The sequence below is a fragment of the Borostomias antarcticus genome, assembly GCF_949987555.1.
Source record: "Borostomias antarcticus genome assembly, chromosome: 4".
NCBI classification, from domain to species: domain Eukaryota; kingdom Metazoa; phylum Chordata; class Actinopteri; order Stomiiformes; family Stomiidae; genus Borostomias; species Borostomias antarcticus.
Window position 1 is genome coordinate 30,091,770 of NC_140237.1, and position 18,004 is coordinate 30,109,773.

The following is an 18,004-nucleotide window of genomic DNA, read 5'->3' on the forward strand; positions in this document are numbered from 1 at the left end:
TTAAACCCTCAAGCCCTGAGCCCTCACAGATTTATTGACGTCACCTGGTAAAGTGGTTGAGTGCGAGAGGCTGCAAGGGCTCGAATTACTATAAAAAGGAATGGGACAGCACTTGCGATATCACGTTGACGTGAAAACATATTTCTTACTATTGTGAGTGTGGGGCTTTTTTTATCAATTTTTCAATTTTACATGTTTTTCTTGTAGGCATTCGTGTAAATAAATTTTGGGCTGAGTCAAATCCCCTTTACATTATCAGAACTCTCTGTGTTACCCTCAATATATGTCTGTTCAACTGAAATCATTTCATTTTGTGGTCATATGCGAACTACATTACTGCCTGTGATTCTTGTTTGTGATGAATCCAAAAGTATTTACTTAAGAATGACAATACACATTTCTGCACGTCACAACTCTTTCCATATTCATGTTGGAAATCTCAATTCAAAGAACACTGCACCGAAATGGGTGATTAATGTCATACTGCTTTTACCTGGGCAATCATATGATTTAGAGCAACAGAAATCGATGTAATTTATAACCGCCTACATATTTTTATACAAATCACATTATAGAAACCCATGGGTTAATAACCCATTCTTAAAAATAATGAAACCAAAATAATTAAAAGGCTACTTGTGCAGATAAGCAAGTCCAGCTGAAAACATGAAAACAGATTTTGTTTTGTAACGTGAACGTTAGGGTTGGTTGATCCGGAACGCCAGTCAGACGCGCCGTATCATAGGAAATCAATGGGTTTACTAGCGTCTCGTTTCTAGCGTCTTTCCCAGGGGGCGATCACACCATGGAGGTATAATATAACGGATCACACCTGGGAAAGACGCTAGAAACAGACGCTAGTCAAATTGATTTCCTATGATACGACTGGCGTTACGGCCTTTACCTCCATGGTTACGGCGTCTATTTCTATGGAACGCCAAATGGGTCATAATTCGCCTTGATTTTTTCCGCCGTCACCAGCTATAGGCGGAGGCTGCAGCTATTAATCTATTAATACATCCATAATTAATAATTAATTATTATTATATATTATTATTATATTATTATTATATTATATTATTATTAATTAATAATAATTATCTATTAATACATCCATGCGTGGACCACTCTCGTGCCGGAAGCTCTCCATAGCTATCTAGCGATAGCGATGACAAGCTGTGGCGTTGCCTACTGGTTATGTTTGACAGGTCTGTGAAGTCACCAAGCATGTTAAAATGAAGTAGAAACCATACATGTATATATTTAACTTGTATACTACGAAGTTCTGGGTCATTTAGTCCAGCGTAATAATTATTTTATCTAACTTGAATATATCGCTAAGTTAGTTAGCTTCATAGCTAGCTTGCCCCACGTAAAGTCGCATGCTACGTAACAGTGCATGCTAATGTATTCCAGTTGAGGGAAATGTTTGCTCACGCCATTATTAAGTATTTATTTTTGCTTCATTTCATCGGGCTCATTTGGTTTATTTTGTGGCTCAATTAAGAATGTATGAATGTGTATAAGGGTTAAAATTAAACGAACGTAGCAGCCAGTTAGTTATGGTGACTTCTATGTAGCCTTACAACTTTTGATGCCTATATGTTATCCAATTAAAATGAGCTCTCCTGATTGAATGGTTGGTGTCATAATTGCTGACAGCCAAATGGGCCTAAGTCAACTAGCATCCTCCCATGTTTGATTACCTGAACATATATTATATATACTTATATTTTACTTTTCACTCACTAATGTATTTCTCCACTATATCTTCAGGATAACGAAACAAGCCTTTGTTCACATATTTCAATTATAATACATGTCAAAATGTGTGGTTATTGAAAAATAATGCATGTTGCGGAGGCTAATTGGCTTGTCATTAACTCAGCTTTGTCTCATGGAGTAAACTGGTCTTTCCTAACAAAGTCTTCTCTCCATGACAGGCCACAATCAGAGCAATTGCAGCAGTACAAAATGTCACCAGTAAGAGGGCAGAAGAAATCTTCTTGACCCCAGATGTCCACATAAGGCATGACAACATTACAACCTAATCATCAGAAATGAGTATTTATAAAGGCCGTTTCAGACAAGGAGCGATATCCGCGCACTGTAATTCATTTTCAATGAGAGAGGCGAAATTGTCACGCGCGTGCTCGTTTCGTGCACACGCCCGCCCGCGACGAGCTGAATTGTAGTCAGCTTTCCCCGCTGCGCACAGGACGCGTGCGTCCCCCACTGATCCGAGCGAGAACGCAGGCGGAATATCACTCCCCGTCTGAAACGGCCCTTATCCAGCCATTTTCTCTTTTAAATGTCATTAACAGTATGTGTTGTCCTGTTCACATTACTATTAGACTTAACTATGCATTGTGGTACCATGTAGAATAACTTTTTTTTCCTCTGATATCTCTGCAGGCATGTCGTGGAGGTGGAAACCAGGGCCTGGCGCTGGAAAATTCTGTTTTCCCTCTACACTACATCTCTGGGCTCTGTCATTCGCTCGCATGGCTTCTCCTATCACTGCTTTGCCGATGACACCCAACTGGTCCTGTCATTTCCCCCTTCTGAAACACAAGTGGAGACATGCATAGCTGGGTGCTTGGCTGACTTCTCGGAGTGTATGACGACACATCACCTCAAGCTCAATCTGGACAAGACTGAGCTGCTGTTCCTCCCGGGGAAGGGCTGCCCGCACCAGGACCTGGCCATCACCATTGAAGACACAGTGGTGACCCCGACTTGGACGGGAAAGTGACATGTCGGAGGTGACAGGTGGACCACCACTTATGCCATAGAATGTGGTAGGCTATGTCTTTAACAGTTCTAATTAGTTAAGCAGTTGCAATGATTTCAAATGCATCATCTTCGTGTGGAACAGAACTTCAAGGAGGCCAATAACTTCGAATCATCACTTTATTGAGCATGCCTACACAGGGTCAAATCTCTAGGCAAAATACTAAGGTTCACAGAGAGGCGCCAAGCTTATATGTCCTGGCTTCAGGTCAGGTATCACATGAAAAACACATTTGCATACAAGTAATGTTCATTAACTCAGCTGGTATTTGGCCCCCCTCCGGACAAAGGGGCTGCTTGGTACTTCATGTGTCCTCCTAGAATCATGTTTTAACTGTAGGCTAACTGACTTCTTCATCCGAGGTGAACTTTAGGTCAAGCTGACTCAGAGACAGGACAAAGGAATGCTGACACAGGGGCAAAGACCTCTGTTGTAACCCACCTGTTAAACTCCTTAAGTTAACACAGTTCCACCTAAAGTAAAGTTTATTCATTATTCTTAATAAAATGATTACGACATGAGAGTAATACAAATGTATTGATGTAATACAGCATAATACAGTATAAAAATATACTACATATCCCCCCTTCGAGGCGTCTTAATGCCTCGACACATAACAACACTAAACATAACAAACAATCCCCAAAACACATACAAATAACCAAATCATCACACAGCAGCAAAGCTATCCAGGGGCCAGAGGTTACTAGCACATAGCCCCTCTCTGTTCTTTATCCACTTGTTGGTAATAGGCGTTATGCCTAAAGATTCACGACAGTAAGACTGTACTCCTCTACTCAGCTTCAATGGAGTTCAAATGTCTTTTCTTCCGGCTACGAATAGCCATTTCCCGCTTCAACTTTGCTCTCTATTCATCTTCTTTCTGTGATTGATCTCGGCGACTCATCCAAACAGGGATAGACCAGAATTCCTTCTTATTCTCGAGATTTTCCATTGCACCTCCTGACAGTGAAGACACACCTGTGGACTAGGTGGCATAGTCCTCCTGCCATCAGGGCTTTTTCTTCTTCGTCCTGGCTGGTCATAACCCCCCAGGTTGAGCTTGTAACTCTTCATCCTCTGATGACAACTCTTGACATTGCTTGGAGCTGATGACACCTGTCCAATGACATGCTCGACTTCCTCTTCACCCCCCCTCCTTTTTTTTTTTTTTTTTTTTCGAATTGGTTTTGAATTCTTCAGAATGAATAACAAGCCTCTTCCACACCTCTCCATGTCTGAGGCTGCTGGAAAACGAGGAGTGAAGATTGCATCATTGGTTGTTGTTGAATCTGTGATTGTTAATTCTGCAAAACAACAGCTTGTTTCTTCTCCATTACTTTCCATGTTCCATCCAATATCTGAGTTTGTGAGAGTTTCTTCTTCAGCTCTGCATCTTGTTCCTTCAACTACTTTCTAATTTCCTTCAATTCTACTTTCTCATGTCCTTCAATTCTACTTCCACTGGTACCTCCTTGGTCCACGTTGTATCATCTTCATTCGAGTCAGACTCCTCATTCACTTCTTCACTACTACTACTAGAGTCTGCTTCTTGCTCAATTCTTCCCCTCCCATCAGCACGTGCCATAATCTGTCTAATACGCTCATCATATCCTCCAATATCCACTCCTTCCTCTTCAGAGGAACCACTGTCACTTTCATGTTTTCCCTTTTTGTTTTTCTTCTTCTTTTCAGCTGGTGTCAGAGGTTGGGCTAATTTCTTGGTTTTGCGCTTCGCATCAGGATGGGTTATGATGGTCGTTTTGGCATTTCCCGTCTGCATAATGTCGTCATTATCATCTTTGATGACATATCTTCCCTCAGTGTTTAGCACGGGTATCTGTGAATAAGCCATAGTAAATTCTATGATGATACTTGATGTCATAGGAATGCAAGGTCAAAACTCAACCGCTTGTCCATCGTGCTGTTGACTTCATTTATTTCAGTTTGCGCTGTGATTACTGCTTCCAATGCTGTTTTCTGTCTCTGTCCTACTTTACTGAACAGTGTCATGACCACTTAATATCCTCACGAATTGATAAACTGTTAACAATTCAAACTATTAATAAACCTCTTAAGAATCTAACACTATTAAAATGAAGCTTTATCAATTATGTAATTAATAAAGAAATGAACACTCAATCACTCACGGACATAGGACTTTTCTTGCTCTGACTAAACTTCCTAACCAGATCTAATCTTGCTCAATCTCAACCCTAGTCTTCAGCACAGGGAGCGATCGGCCTCATTTAAGCACTTTTAATTTTTACAAATTAAAAACCACAAAGCCTGATTTGACACAAGCTTAGGGTATTGTGCATCAGAGGACAATCCCCTCATTAACCGCTGTATGCCAGAAAATAATAAATTAAAATAAAAAAGATTTTGGCATAAACATCAAAATGTCAACGCCACTTTGCCTGTCCGCAAGTTGAGTCCTACTGTCCGTCCACTCAGTTCTTTCACACCACACACACAATATGCAAAGCGTAATATGTGTATCTATGTAAATACCTCTACTAAAGCAAACCCATAAACCAATGCTTATTCTATCAAAAACAACCAAACCACCTCTAAACCAAATATCAAACAGACCAACAATCACTCAATAACCACAAAGTTCAACACCAAACCATCTACACCCATTAACAATTGAACACCATCAAAACCACGATGCCCATGGAGAGTATTACTCACAAAAGGAGCTGTAAAAGTACTGCTGACATTTAAGAACATGCTATAGATCAGTAATGGAATGACCTTGATGTTTTTATTATATTACATTACAGTCATCTAGCAGATGTTTTTATCCAAAACGACTTATAATTGCATTTAACATAGGTAGTCAGTGTACTACTACTCGATCAAATCGATGGTAAAAAGCGTTAGAGGATATTGGCCGATAGATGCTACCCCTGAAGTCTTAATAGACATGCAATAAACATATCTTGAATCTAGAGTAAACTATATGCTCCCCATATTCTTACAGTAGCCTAGCCTAATGGTGAAATACAATTAGCCTACTTTGTAGTGGGAGCATTATTTGATATAGGCCTATTGGTCGATCAAGATAGGTCCCCGAAATCTTACATAAATGGTTATTAAAATGTTCCCCATACAGTAATAAAAAAAACATGAATAATGCCATAACTGTTGTCATAATATGTCATAATACTAACTAGCCACTACTATCAGTTGACCAACATAGCTAGATTTATGTATGCAAATTCATAAACAGTGAAAACTCATATTTTTGTCCAAATACTTTAAGCTTACCTTGTCCATTGACAGGACAAAGTAAAAATGTGAAGATTAGCATTCACTAATTGATTTGCATTTCGTTTTTATGACGTTTTATGTGTTGCACTTTTGCATCACGCTTCTCCCGAGGAGAGACTGGTGACGCGAGGCTAGGTATCTATTTACTTAATTGCCTTAAGCCCGCCCCATCATCCGGCTCGAGCCTGTAGAGCCCGCCTCCAACATCCGCTTGCTTTATTTTTCCTTAAAGGACAATGCTCGTTTTTGACAACCTGGACCTTATTTACGACATATTATAAGACGTTTGACTCACCGAGATCACTTTGGTGTAGTTCGGAGGCATGTAGAAGAAATATAAAATCCAGCGCGAGCCAGTATATCCATGTAATGGCGGTGGTCGGGGCACTTAGAATGCAGTTTCTAAAAATCTATTTTCTGCCGCGAAACGGTTGTTTTCATCAATCTGTCTTGATTAATCGCTAGTTGTGCTTACATAGAGCATAGGCCTGTTGTGGTTTTCACATGCCATGATCTTTAGAAACGTCTTTCGAAACGAAATAGCTTCCTCACTTGCTCCAGCACGCATTCGCACAGCGCGCAATCGTTGCTCCAGCACGCTGTGCGCATGCGTGCTGGAGCAAGTGAGGAAGCTATTTCGTGTCTAAAGACGTTTCTAAAGATCATATTACAGAGGCATGTGAAAAACAACACAACAGGCCTATGCTCTATGTAAGCACAACTAGCGATTCATCAAGACATATTGATGAAAACAACCGTTTCGCGGCAGAAAATAGATTTTTAGAAACTGCATTCTGCCCCGACCACCGCCATTACATGGATATACTGGCTCGCGCTGGATTTTAAATTTCTTCTACATGCCTCCGAACTACACCAAAGTGATCTCGGTGAGTCAAACGTCTTATAATATGTCTTAAATAAGGTCCAGGTTGTCAAAAACGAGCATTGTCCTTTAAAGGTACCCAACGAAACGTGAATCAAAACAATCCGTTCATTGTTTATTTTCGAAATTCCTCGATTATATGGTTCCTTGTAGTCTAATAAACATGTTGAATCACTTGAATGTCTTTCCTACCTTGTAATTTCTTCACAAAATGATATTTAGCTAATGTTTTGACATTCGCCGTCATACGCCTGGCTTCTTTTACTGCAACTCTCAGACTGACGTTACAAAGTGATAGGCTAACATTATAACACGAAGTGAAAAAACAGTTTTTGATTTGGGGACAGTGAGGTGTCTGGCTATCAAAAAGAGTTTGTTGGCAAATAGATTTGACAACTGGACAATGGATGTGTTGCACAGCAAATATGCAGTATCCAACACTTCGTTCATGGCTAGCTAGCAATGGTACAGCAGGCTATGGGATTAGCTCATTTGGGTTGCTGTCAAAGCCGGTGCATTAATTTCAGCCGAACTACATGTGCGTTTTAACACACGTCTGCTGGCCAATCAGAAAAGAGTATTAACCCAGGCCATGGTATAATGTGTGTTTACCCGTTTTATTTAGGCTATTATTTTGAAGTAATAAAAATGAAATGGATCAGCCTTGAAATTAAATTGGATCGGCCGATACCGATCCAGCTGAAAAGGCCTAGATCGGCCCCGATCCGACCCGGGGATCGGTATCGGGACATTAGGAAGAGTGACATTTGCTCTCTTTTGACTGGGCATACATTATAAGGAATGAGACAAGAGGCCGATGTAATTGAACAAAGTTTAATAAATAAATTAACAACATAACCCAAGTGCAGTCCATTTCATTTCCCTCAGCTCTTCCCTGTAAGCTGCCTCCTCCTTCTCTCTTTTTCTCTCCTCAATCTCTCTCTCATAAACTCTGAATCCATATATCTTTTGCTAACATGCAGCCTGACATGGAACAGAGCTAAACAGTTGAACATAGAAAATGTTAATCCATCACCTAAGAGGAATGAATGCCACAATGTTGTAAGACAAAATCACCTTATATTTTGCCACCAGATCTTCTTTTTTCAAGTAGCCCACCACTACCTTCCCCCGCAGGCCACTCCAAACAATCAGTATCTCTTTCCTCCAGGCTTGTGATGTCTCTGGTCCAATCACATTCCAGATTCCAGATTTACACAGTGAAGGCCGATTGGGTCGGCGTTGATGTCTGTGTTTCTCTTCCCTGTGCCATTGGAGACTTTTTGTGTGTTCGTAAATCCATAATATAATACATCCGAAAGTATTATGGGACATATACATCAAACTGTTTGTCTATTTGTCTTGATTCTAGCCATCTAAACATCTTAGCTGACATAAATACTTTTTGAGCTAGAGCCATCTGAACACGACAGTTCCACTGGCTGGCTATAGCAGGTAACGTTAGCTACGAGGTGCACGTCAGGCTACGGCATAGGCAGGCGCGCAGATTGGCTGGAGGCGCAAACTATCGGCAACTCGTCGAAAAAAAAAAACTAGAGACTGGGTCGCAACACCGGATCGGAGAAATCCACAGCCTGGCCTGCTTGCGTGAGAATTTATCGCTTTGTGGTGCTTATTCCTCATCCAGTGATGGATGGGTGGATGGAAAACTTTCAACTGAATGTTCATATTGTTCTGATAATTGTAGGCTATAGCAACATAAGAGTGGCAGCTTTGACAGCAACCCAAATGAGCTAATCCCATAGCTGTACCATTGCTAGCTAGCCATGAGCGAACTATTGGATACTGCATTTGCTGTGCAACGTATTCCATTGTCCAGTTGTCAAATCTATTTGCCAACAAACTGTTTGAGATCCAGCACACCTTAGTGTCCCCTAATACATTAAATATTTGTTTCATATATCACCTAACCTCTCCAGCACCTCACCAATATCAATTATTTTCTCTCTTTAGAGAAGAGTACAATCCATTACAGCAACTATTGATTACAATGTTTTATTGTTGTTTAGTAATATTTTATCATGAATATGATAAATAAATGCTGCATGTAGTTAAAGAAAGTGTTATTCAGTTTTTCATGTGCTAAAATTGACTGTAAATTTATCCACTTTAAAGCTGATATTTCAAATAATAACTGACTGAGGGAAAGTGCCCCCCGGCGCCCATGGGCGGTTCGCCTCTCTTCCTCCTGTCCTCAGTTTTTTGAGTCACCAGCCGCCACTGATAATTACATAAAAAACATACAAATGTTAGCTAAGGACCTGACGGGCACGTACGCTCTCCCACACACACACACACACAGACACAGACACGCACACACACAGATCAGTGTTGACACTTGGTTCTCCAGAAGCCATTTCTTAACACCACTTTTGAAAGGAAATTCATGTTTATATTTCAACATTACATACTACACAAGACTGTTTATTACTCAGTTGCTAGGCCCCATGTTGCATTAGAGAAGTAAAAGTGACTTGCTGACAAGGTCACTCTGATAATAAGGAACTATCCCCCAGACACCCTCTATAAGTCTCCATAAACTGTAGTGACTAGTAGTGCAAAATGAACGTCTCCATCTCGGATCAGGATGCAGTGTTTGACCATATGTCTGCAGTGGGCAGGCTGGCGGCCTGCGTGATCCTGGGCCTGTCCTTCCTGGTGGGCTTTCCGGGGAACCTGCTGGTGATCTGGACCATCCTGAGGCACGTCCAGCGGCGCTCCCACACCGTGGTGCTCATCCTCCACCTGGCTGCTGCTGACCTGCTGGCGCTCGTCACCCTGCCCCTGTGGATCTACTCGCTGGCCCGCTCCTGGGTCTTCAGGGAGGCGTGCTGTAAGGCAATGGTGTACGTCATCAACGCCTGCATGTACAGCAGTGTGTTTTTCATCACCCTCATGAGCGTCGAGCGCTACGTGGCTATCCGGTATCCATTCAAGATGAGGCTTTGGAAGAGGACGTCGGTAATGAATAGATTATTGGCAGTCATTTGGCTCTTGTCTATCCTTTTGGGAATTCCAGTTATTCTGATTCAGTCCGTTGATGAGATTGATGGGACCAAGCAGTGTCTTTTCAAGGAGTACAACTCAGTTGCCCAAGAAGCCATTGCCTTAAGTCTGGAGACCTTAGTGGGATTTGTGGCCCCCTTCTCCATCTTGGCTGTATGTTACTGTCTAATGGCGGTCGAACTGAGGAGGCTGCGCTCCAGCACCAAACAGAAGTCCACAGTTCTTATCGGCAGTGTAGTCATAGCCTTTGCTGTCTGTTGGCTGCCCTACCATGTCCTCAACACTGTTGACCTAGTCAGGATCTTGACGGCCGGGCCAGACGCCAGGGCCAGCTCTGACGCTCAGGGTGCAGTCTTCATCTCTGGAGCCCTAACTTTCATTAGTAGTTCTGTGAATCCTGTGCTATACACCTTTTCTGCGAGGAATTTCCAGGGAATTCTTCAAGAGTCTCGTCTGGTCAGACTGTTCCAGGAAGTGGCTTCCCACACCTCCAGACTGAGAGGAACTAACAGCTTGCCCTCCGATGGACCAGAGGGCAACAATCCCTCAGAGAGAAATATTGTGACCAATATATAACCTTCTTGGGCGTGACCCTGTAGAATTCAATAACTTGGTGGTTAATTCTGACTTAGAATGGGACATGGCAACATTGAAAAGGAAGTGTGTGTGTGTGTGTGTGTGTGTGTGTAGCCTTATTTCCACTGTCGTGCCGAACCGTTCTGAGCACGCAGGGTAACTGTTCCGACGGTGTTTCCACATAGGACCGGTTGGGCCCAGAACCATTCGCAGAACCGTTCCCATGGCACGGTTGTCTAACCGTACTGAGTGAAGCAGAACCGTTCTTTAGTAGAAATGTGAAATGTTAGTTCCGCAAACAACATTCCGTGGAACGCAACAGCCCGAGAGGTGGAAACAGACACTGTAACCGTTCCCACGGGTCCGGATCAGCGCGGTTTGAGCAAGGTATCGGTTTGGCACGACAGTGGAAATAAGGCTTGTGTGTGTGTGTGTGTCTTTGTGTGTGATGGTATAAAATTTACCATGAAGCCAATCAGGGGTGTTGTTGAAGGGGGAAAAGGGGGAATGAAAACCAGCCATAACTGATATGGGGCCCAGTAGAATATCTTTTTCGGGGGCCCAAAATTCCTGTTTACACCCCTGGAGTTAATGATTTACAATAGTTCCTTAGGTGGTGACTGCTGTTGTGAGGAACCTTTTGATGAAATACTTGCATTTTTTGCGGTATTGTTTGGAGAGAATTCCTGCACACTGTCCTTTTACTTGCAATAAATTGGATAAGTACTGATACAACGTTTCGGCCGTTAAGTGATGAAGGTCTACGGACCGAAACATTGTATCAGTACTAAAACTGGATGAAGGTCTACGGACTGAAACATTGTATCAGTACAGTACTAATAAAGTTTATTGCAAGTAAAAGGACAGTGTGTGGGAATTATCTCTTCCCTTGCATTTCCTCCTAAGCACCTGTCTACAAGAAACTGAAGGTGCATGAGACTTTACATGCACCTGTTATTGTTGTATTGTGTTATTGTTTAACATTAAGTCTGTGATTTGTACTGTATGTAAACATTCAACTAGAGAAGATCTTAGGATCTTAAATGTATGGTTCAACTTTCTAATCAGTGTGTATTGTATACTTGTTTTTATGTTTTATGTTATGTTTTAATGCCACAATTAATGTTTATGCTTCCTTTGATACGCTTAATTTCAAAATTGAATGCAGGGAACTGGACCATAGGTAGGACATCCGAAATATTTAGAAGAGAACACCATAGGAAATAAATGTGTTCAGTTTGGTTTACTGGTTTCTGTGAGATTCACTCCGATTTTTCCAAGAAAACGAATAATAATAATAATAATACATTTTATTTGTAACGCAAATCTCAAAATGCTACATGTTTAAAAGCATAGCATCACAAAACACAACTGAACAAATATAACACAATTTTAACAGGCAAAGGCCTTTTTAAAAAGGTAGGTTTTTCAGCCTGCTTTAAAAGAGTCCGTGCTCTGAGCTGCCCTCGGGCGGGGAGGCTGTTTCACAGCCGTGGTGCGGCCGAGCACCCATTTTGTGACCACTGATGACAAATTCAAGATGGATGATTCACTAACCTTTCTCATATGGAGTAGCTCTCTGAGACACAACTCTTTCTATAAGGACACTGAATTTCATGTTTAGCCCTATTCCTGGCTTCCATGGCATGTATCTGACTAGTACAGGTTAAAATATTTCTGTTTTGTGCAGTACAGAGTTCTGTCAATAATGTCGGCGCGCGCACCCTGGCTCGTTGCTAGCTATGGGCACACTCGAAAAACTAAGTATGATATACACAGATTTCAAGTTCAGGAATTACATGGTTTATGCTTACCAAGCTCTGAAGTCGTCCTGTAAACACCATAGGCCCTTTCGCCTCTGCATTTCGAAACAACAGTAACTTGTAAACAGTACTAATTTCACCAAACATACAACAGCCATCCCTACATACTGTAAACCTCCGCGAAATTCATCCAAATCCAAAACCAAGTCATTCACCCAAACCCCCACTTACAGTACCACCTCCACCTCATTCTGAACCAGGAAAAACCCTGGTAGGCCTACTGTATATAAGACACCATAACAGTAATTTGTATAGTATTCATATTAAAGGAGTAGTAAAGGGAAAATGCATGTTTAGCCCTGTTTTAAGGTTATTTATGATCATATACAATGGTTCAGATCAAAACGTTGACAAAGCTAGCATTTTCGAGAAAGTTGATAATTGCTCTACCACCGTTTTGGTCATAGGCCTACAATGGATGTGGGTGGGCATCAAATCATTCAAAAACATGTTAAACTCTCGATTTCAAAGACAAGAAACTCACCGAGGTGTTAGTTGGCGTTCTGACATAATAATTCGCCATAAAGTAAGATTCTAGTTCATCTGGAAAGGCTTTTTTAAAATATTTAGCATATAACTATTTAGTCGCAGCACATACATGTGTATACTTCCGCAAACTAGGTAGCCTAGCAACATAAACAATAACAATAGCTACCGTAAGTAGTTCCGCTTCCTGAATCCCCTCGGCGGATTGATCTACACATCTACAACGGTCGCTTCAATACAAGTCAATGGATTTCATAAAATGATCAATAAAACCATACAGGATTCATACTTTGCGGCAAATTTGATGTCAGAACACCAACGAACACCAATTACCCCCTCGGTGAGCTTCTTGTCTTTGAAATCAAGAGTTTAACATGTTTTTGAATGATTTTTCAAGATGCCCATCCACATCCATTGTATGACCAAAACGGTGGTAGAGCAATTATCAACTTTCTCGAAAATGCTAGCTTTGTCATCGTTTTGATCTGAACCATTGTATATGATCATAAATAACCTTAAAACAGGGCTAAACATGCATTTTCCCTTTACTACTCCTTTAACATTAATGATCTTAACATAGGCCAGTTTCAAGCTTTTTTTTTTTTTTTTACACATTTTACGGCTTCAATGACATTTGCTATCTCTTTGAATCATTTGTGAATCATTATTTTTCAAGAATGAGTGAGTTAGCTCTGCTAACATGAGAACTGTGAATGTGTGTGAATATGCCTAGTCTATTGGTTCATTTTGAAACAGCATTCATTTTTGTTAAATATGATGGGCTTATACAATATTAAATATATTTTTGATACATTTAACAAAAATACCATAAAAAAATATTTTAAACACTTTCCCAAGGACCCCCTGTAATTATGCCAGGGACCACAGGGGGTCCATGGACCCCTGGTTGGGAAACACTGCTCTACAGGACATTCTGCAAGACTCTCACCTGGTCAGGCAGTTCCAAGAAGTGGCATCCCACACCTTGACTAAGAGGAACGGAACAGGCAGCTTGGCAAACTAACCAAAGAGAGAACTGGAGTGTGATGCTGTAGAATTCAGTAGTTAGGGGGACGCAACCGAAAATACAGAATTTCCCAAGTGATTTAATATATTGAATTGCATGAATGTTGCAATCCGTTGCTTATTTGCAATAGAATGCTCAATGCTGTGGTATGACAGTAGATAATGGAACTGGACATACATATAGGGTTGCAAAATTCCAGGAATATTCAAAGTTGGAAACTTTCCATGGGAATTAACAGGAATTAATGGGAATTAACGGGAATAAACTGGGAATTTGGGGGTTATTTATACCAACTGTATCTACCTTGTCATAAACAGACATAAATAAAGACAAACATTTGGTTTTGTCATAAGCAGAAATGCAGGCAAAACATCTAATAAATTTTTTCTAAATTACATGTTTTGCTTAATCTATTTGTGAGTAGAACTTTAATGGATTCTACAGCCCTCTTAGTGTGTATCCACATGTGATGGATGAATGCATAGAACGGTTGAAACTCAACTGAATTTTCATTAAATCGGGTTGTTTTAACCAAGATCATGCTGCAAGATCTAGAATTGCATTTTATGTTTTTTCCCCAACGAGGCTAAGTTCCGTGTTATATGGATCTGCGGTGGTGTAGTGGTCTGATCTAAAAGTTTACGGAAATTTACTGGAAATTTTCCGCCCCTTTGCAACCCTACATACATACCAAAATGGGTACTGCACAATAGCCTGTTGTGTGGTGCAACTTTAGAGATTACCACAAATGACTTAGCTGAGGATACTACACACACTATCATGAGATGGATGGGTTAATCATAGCTATTTAGACCACTAATGAGTGACACAGAGGGATGTTAACCTATAGGGCTTAGTGTTATCACTGAGAACCAGAACAGAACCATGATGAAAACCACAACCTTCAGCTCCATCTTTGAGAATGCTGCCGTTGATTTCTGTGGTGAAGTCACAGGCCTTTGTAGTGTGAAAACACATCAAGCAAACAGAGAAATAACAGTAGAAAAAAAGTGGCATATTTATTTAAATATAAATGTGAAGTTTGCAGTAGATGGATATTATGATAGGCCCCTATACAATACAATGTCAATCTGAAAAAGAGTTTCTTAGAAGGTGACTGCTGTGATGACCTTTTGATGAATTACTTATACAGTACATCATTTTTTTCTTACAATAAAACATGTCAGTTTATTAAAACACAAAGCTGTAGCCTCTCATAACCAAACCCAGATGGATGATTCACCACTCTGTGTCAGATGGCCCTGTGAGAAACTGCTTTGCTGTCCTTCTGTGGAGGCTAAAGGGAAGTGGGTTTTGTTTGCGCAGCTCTTTCTTCTCTCTGTCTGACGAGACCGTCGGCACGCAAGCGGCATGAGCAGCTCGACCGGCCTGCCTTCGGAAGCCATGGCCCCCGAGGGGTTTGACGGTGGGACCGCGGTGGCCTGCGTGATCCTGGGCCTGTCCTTCCTGGTGGGCTTTCCGGGGAACCTGCTGGTGATCTGGACCATCCTGAGGCACGTCCAGCGGCGCTCCCACACCGTGGTGCTCATCCTCCACCTGGCTGCTGCTGACCTGCTGGCGCTCGTCACCCTGCCCCTGTGGATCTACTCGCTGGCCCGCTCCTGGGTCTTCAGGGAGGCGTGCTGTAAGGCAATGGTGTACGTCATCAACGCCTGCATGTACAGCAGTGTGTTTCTCATCACCCTCATGAGCGTTGAGCGCATGGTGGCCGTCCGGTTCCCCTTCGCCTCCGCCGGCTGGAGGAGACAGACGGCCCTGAACAAGGTCCTGCTGGTCGTCTGGGCATCTGCGTTCTTATTCAGTATTCCGGTCATACCCACCCAGACCCTGGCCGGGGACCCAGGGGAGGAGCAGTGCCTGTTCAGAGAGTACGCCTCGGAAGGCCAGGAGGCAGCGATCGTGCTGCTGGAGACCCTGGTGGGGTACGTGGTGCCCCTCTGCGTCCTGGTGACCTGCTACGGCTGCCTGTGCAGCCGCATCGCCCAGATGACCTTCAAGTCCAAGCGCAAGTCCACGTGCCTGATCGCCAGCGTGGTGGCGGCGTTCGTTCTCTGCTGGACCCCCCATCACGTGGGGAACGTCCTCTCGCTCGTCCAGCTGGCCGTGAAGAGGATGGACTGGAAGACGGCGGAGCGCCTGGAGAGCATCAGGGAAACCATGACCTTCATCGCCGGAGCCCTGGCGTTCATCAGCTGCGCGGTCAACCCCGTGCTCTATGTGTTCGCGGCACGCTCGTTCCGGAGCTCGCTGAGGGACACGGGGATCCAGAAGCTGTTCCGGCACATCTCCAGCACGTCGCCGGGCGAGGGGACCAAGGAGCTGTCCTTCGTGAGCAAGAGACAGGGCTCGCGCACCCACAGCTCCCAGGGCCAAACAGAGGAGCCCAAAGAGCTACTGGATGTAAAGATTCATGACAATGGTTCATCCTGAGTTTCATAGAAATATAGATATGGTGTGTGTGTGCGTGTAATATGTAAAATATTATTTTTGAATAAAGCTATTTTAGATTGAATGAGGCTCATTGCGTCTCAACTATGCGTAACAAATGTTACTTTCTTACACAATGATATCATAACATACTGTAGCATACTACATACTTGCATACTACATAATACTGTAGTATGTAATACTATACAAAATGGGAAAGAAAAGGAAAGAAAACAAAGTTATAGTAAATCTGCTAATAGGTTTGCCAATGATTTTGTTGAATTTATAAACATAGGCCCACAAAAGCTATGATTTATGAGTGTGCGGTAGGCTACATGTATTCTGCTGCTTCTCCTCTGCCCTAACATATTTATTTTTGATCCTCCTGACTTGGCCAGATCATATTTCATACAGAGCTTTTGCCGTCATGATGGCGATAGCAGATTTCATCCTCTTTCTATTGTATGGATCTCTACATCTCTCTTTGGGAATACAATTATGATGTGTATTTTTACTAATTTCTGTTGAAACATGTTTAATAATAATGATTATGTCTTGATCTTTACGTGAAAGCAGGGCTCCATCTAAAAAAGAACTTGGATACCCTTGTATAAAGAAGAAAATACTGTAGGCATCAGAAATAATCAAATCTGCTCAAAGCTGGATTCCCAGTAGGCCTATAGAGACGCCATACAATAATGTATGTGACAGCACCAGTCATGCTTTCAACTTCCCCATACCCAGATATTGCAAAATGAAAAGCTGCTTGTGTTCCCTTTGTCAAGAATGGAAAGGGGAATTGTGTACTACCCTTTGCCACAGTCATATTGAAATTAAAGCCCCACTGTTATGTCAGATATATGTTTATTGGTTAAATAAATATTTAATTCAGATCATATTTTCTCTGTGAATTTCTTATACTCTAACTGCACTGATGAAAGATTGTACTTGCCTTCTGACTATAGTCCATTAGGTGGCGCGTGTGCCTTTCCCTCCCCTGGAACTACAGAAACTGTCCTAAACCTGTTGTTCACCTGTCTTAACTTCCACTCTCTGCTTTACTTTCTAACTAAACAATGACACAATAACATTGTCTCACTTACAAAGAAAAAACATTGGTTGTAAATACTGGCAACACTTCAGTGATAAGCTAGGGTTGCTAAACAGATCCAAGGCTTCTCTCCATCCCTCCCTCCCTCCCTCCCTCCCTCCCTCCCTCCCTCTCTCCTTCCTTCCCTTACTCTGATGTAGGCCTATATACTAACTGAGTGAGTCATGGTTAGATAGGAGTCAGGAGCTCTGTCCCATCATGCTCCAGTAAGCCTGGATCTATTCAGCTGTTGTGTTCTGCTGTCACTCAGCACACACACAGGCATGTAATGGCTGAGCCACTGTGCTCCGAATATGAGCATAACTGCAGGAGACAGAGTTGGGCTGAGGGGCTTGTGTCAACACAGCCCAATTACAGCAACCCAACATGAGAATACTGCCTCAGTTTTCACCTGCTCCTGAACTAGTGAGTTTAATAATAGAAGTCTAAATGTGTTATTATCACTACCTCATCTCCTCACTGGCTGCTACATAGTGTGTGTGGGTCTGTAGCTGGGTGATAACTGTGGCTAAGGCAGGTGCTGGTTTGTTGGGTCCTGACCAGTGGTTGT

At 42.2% G+C, this 18,004-nt stretch overlaps 2 protein-coding genes across 2 annotated transcripts; both read left to right on the forward strand.

Annotated features, from left to right (window-relative positions):
- Nucleotides 1-9,539: 9,539 nt before the first annotated feature.
- LOC311308470 (leukotriene B4 receptor 1-like) lies at nt 9,540-10,559 on the forward strand (the record flags this gene model as incomplete). The annotated part of the gene is made up of 1 exon (XM_084437429.1): nt 9,540-10,559. The coding sequence occupies one exon, from the start codon at nt 9,540-9,542 to the stop codon at nt 10,557-10,559; it is 1,020 nt and encodes a 339-aa protein (XP_084293555.1).
- Nucleotides 10,560-15,266: 4,707 nt separating this feature from the next.
- On the forward strand, nt 15,267-16,346 carry LOC311308471 (leukotriene B4 receptor 1; the record flags this gene model as incomplete). The annotated part of the gene is made up of 1 exon (XM_084437430.1): nt 15,267-16,346. The coding sequence occupies one exon, from the start codon at nt 15,267-15,269 to the stop codon at nt 16,344-16,346; it is 1,080 nt and encodes a 359-aa protein (XP_084293556.1).
- Nucleotides 16,347-18,004: the final 1,658 nt, after the last annotated feature.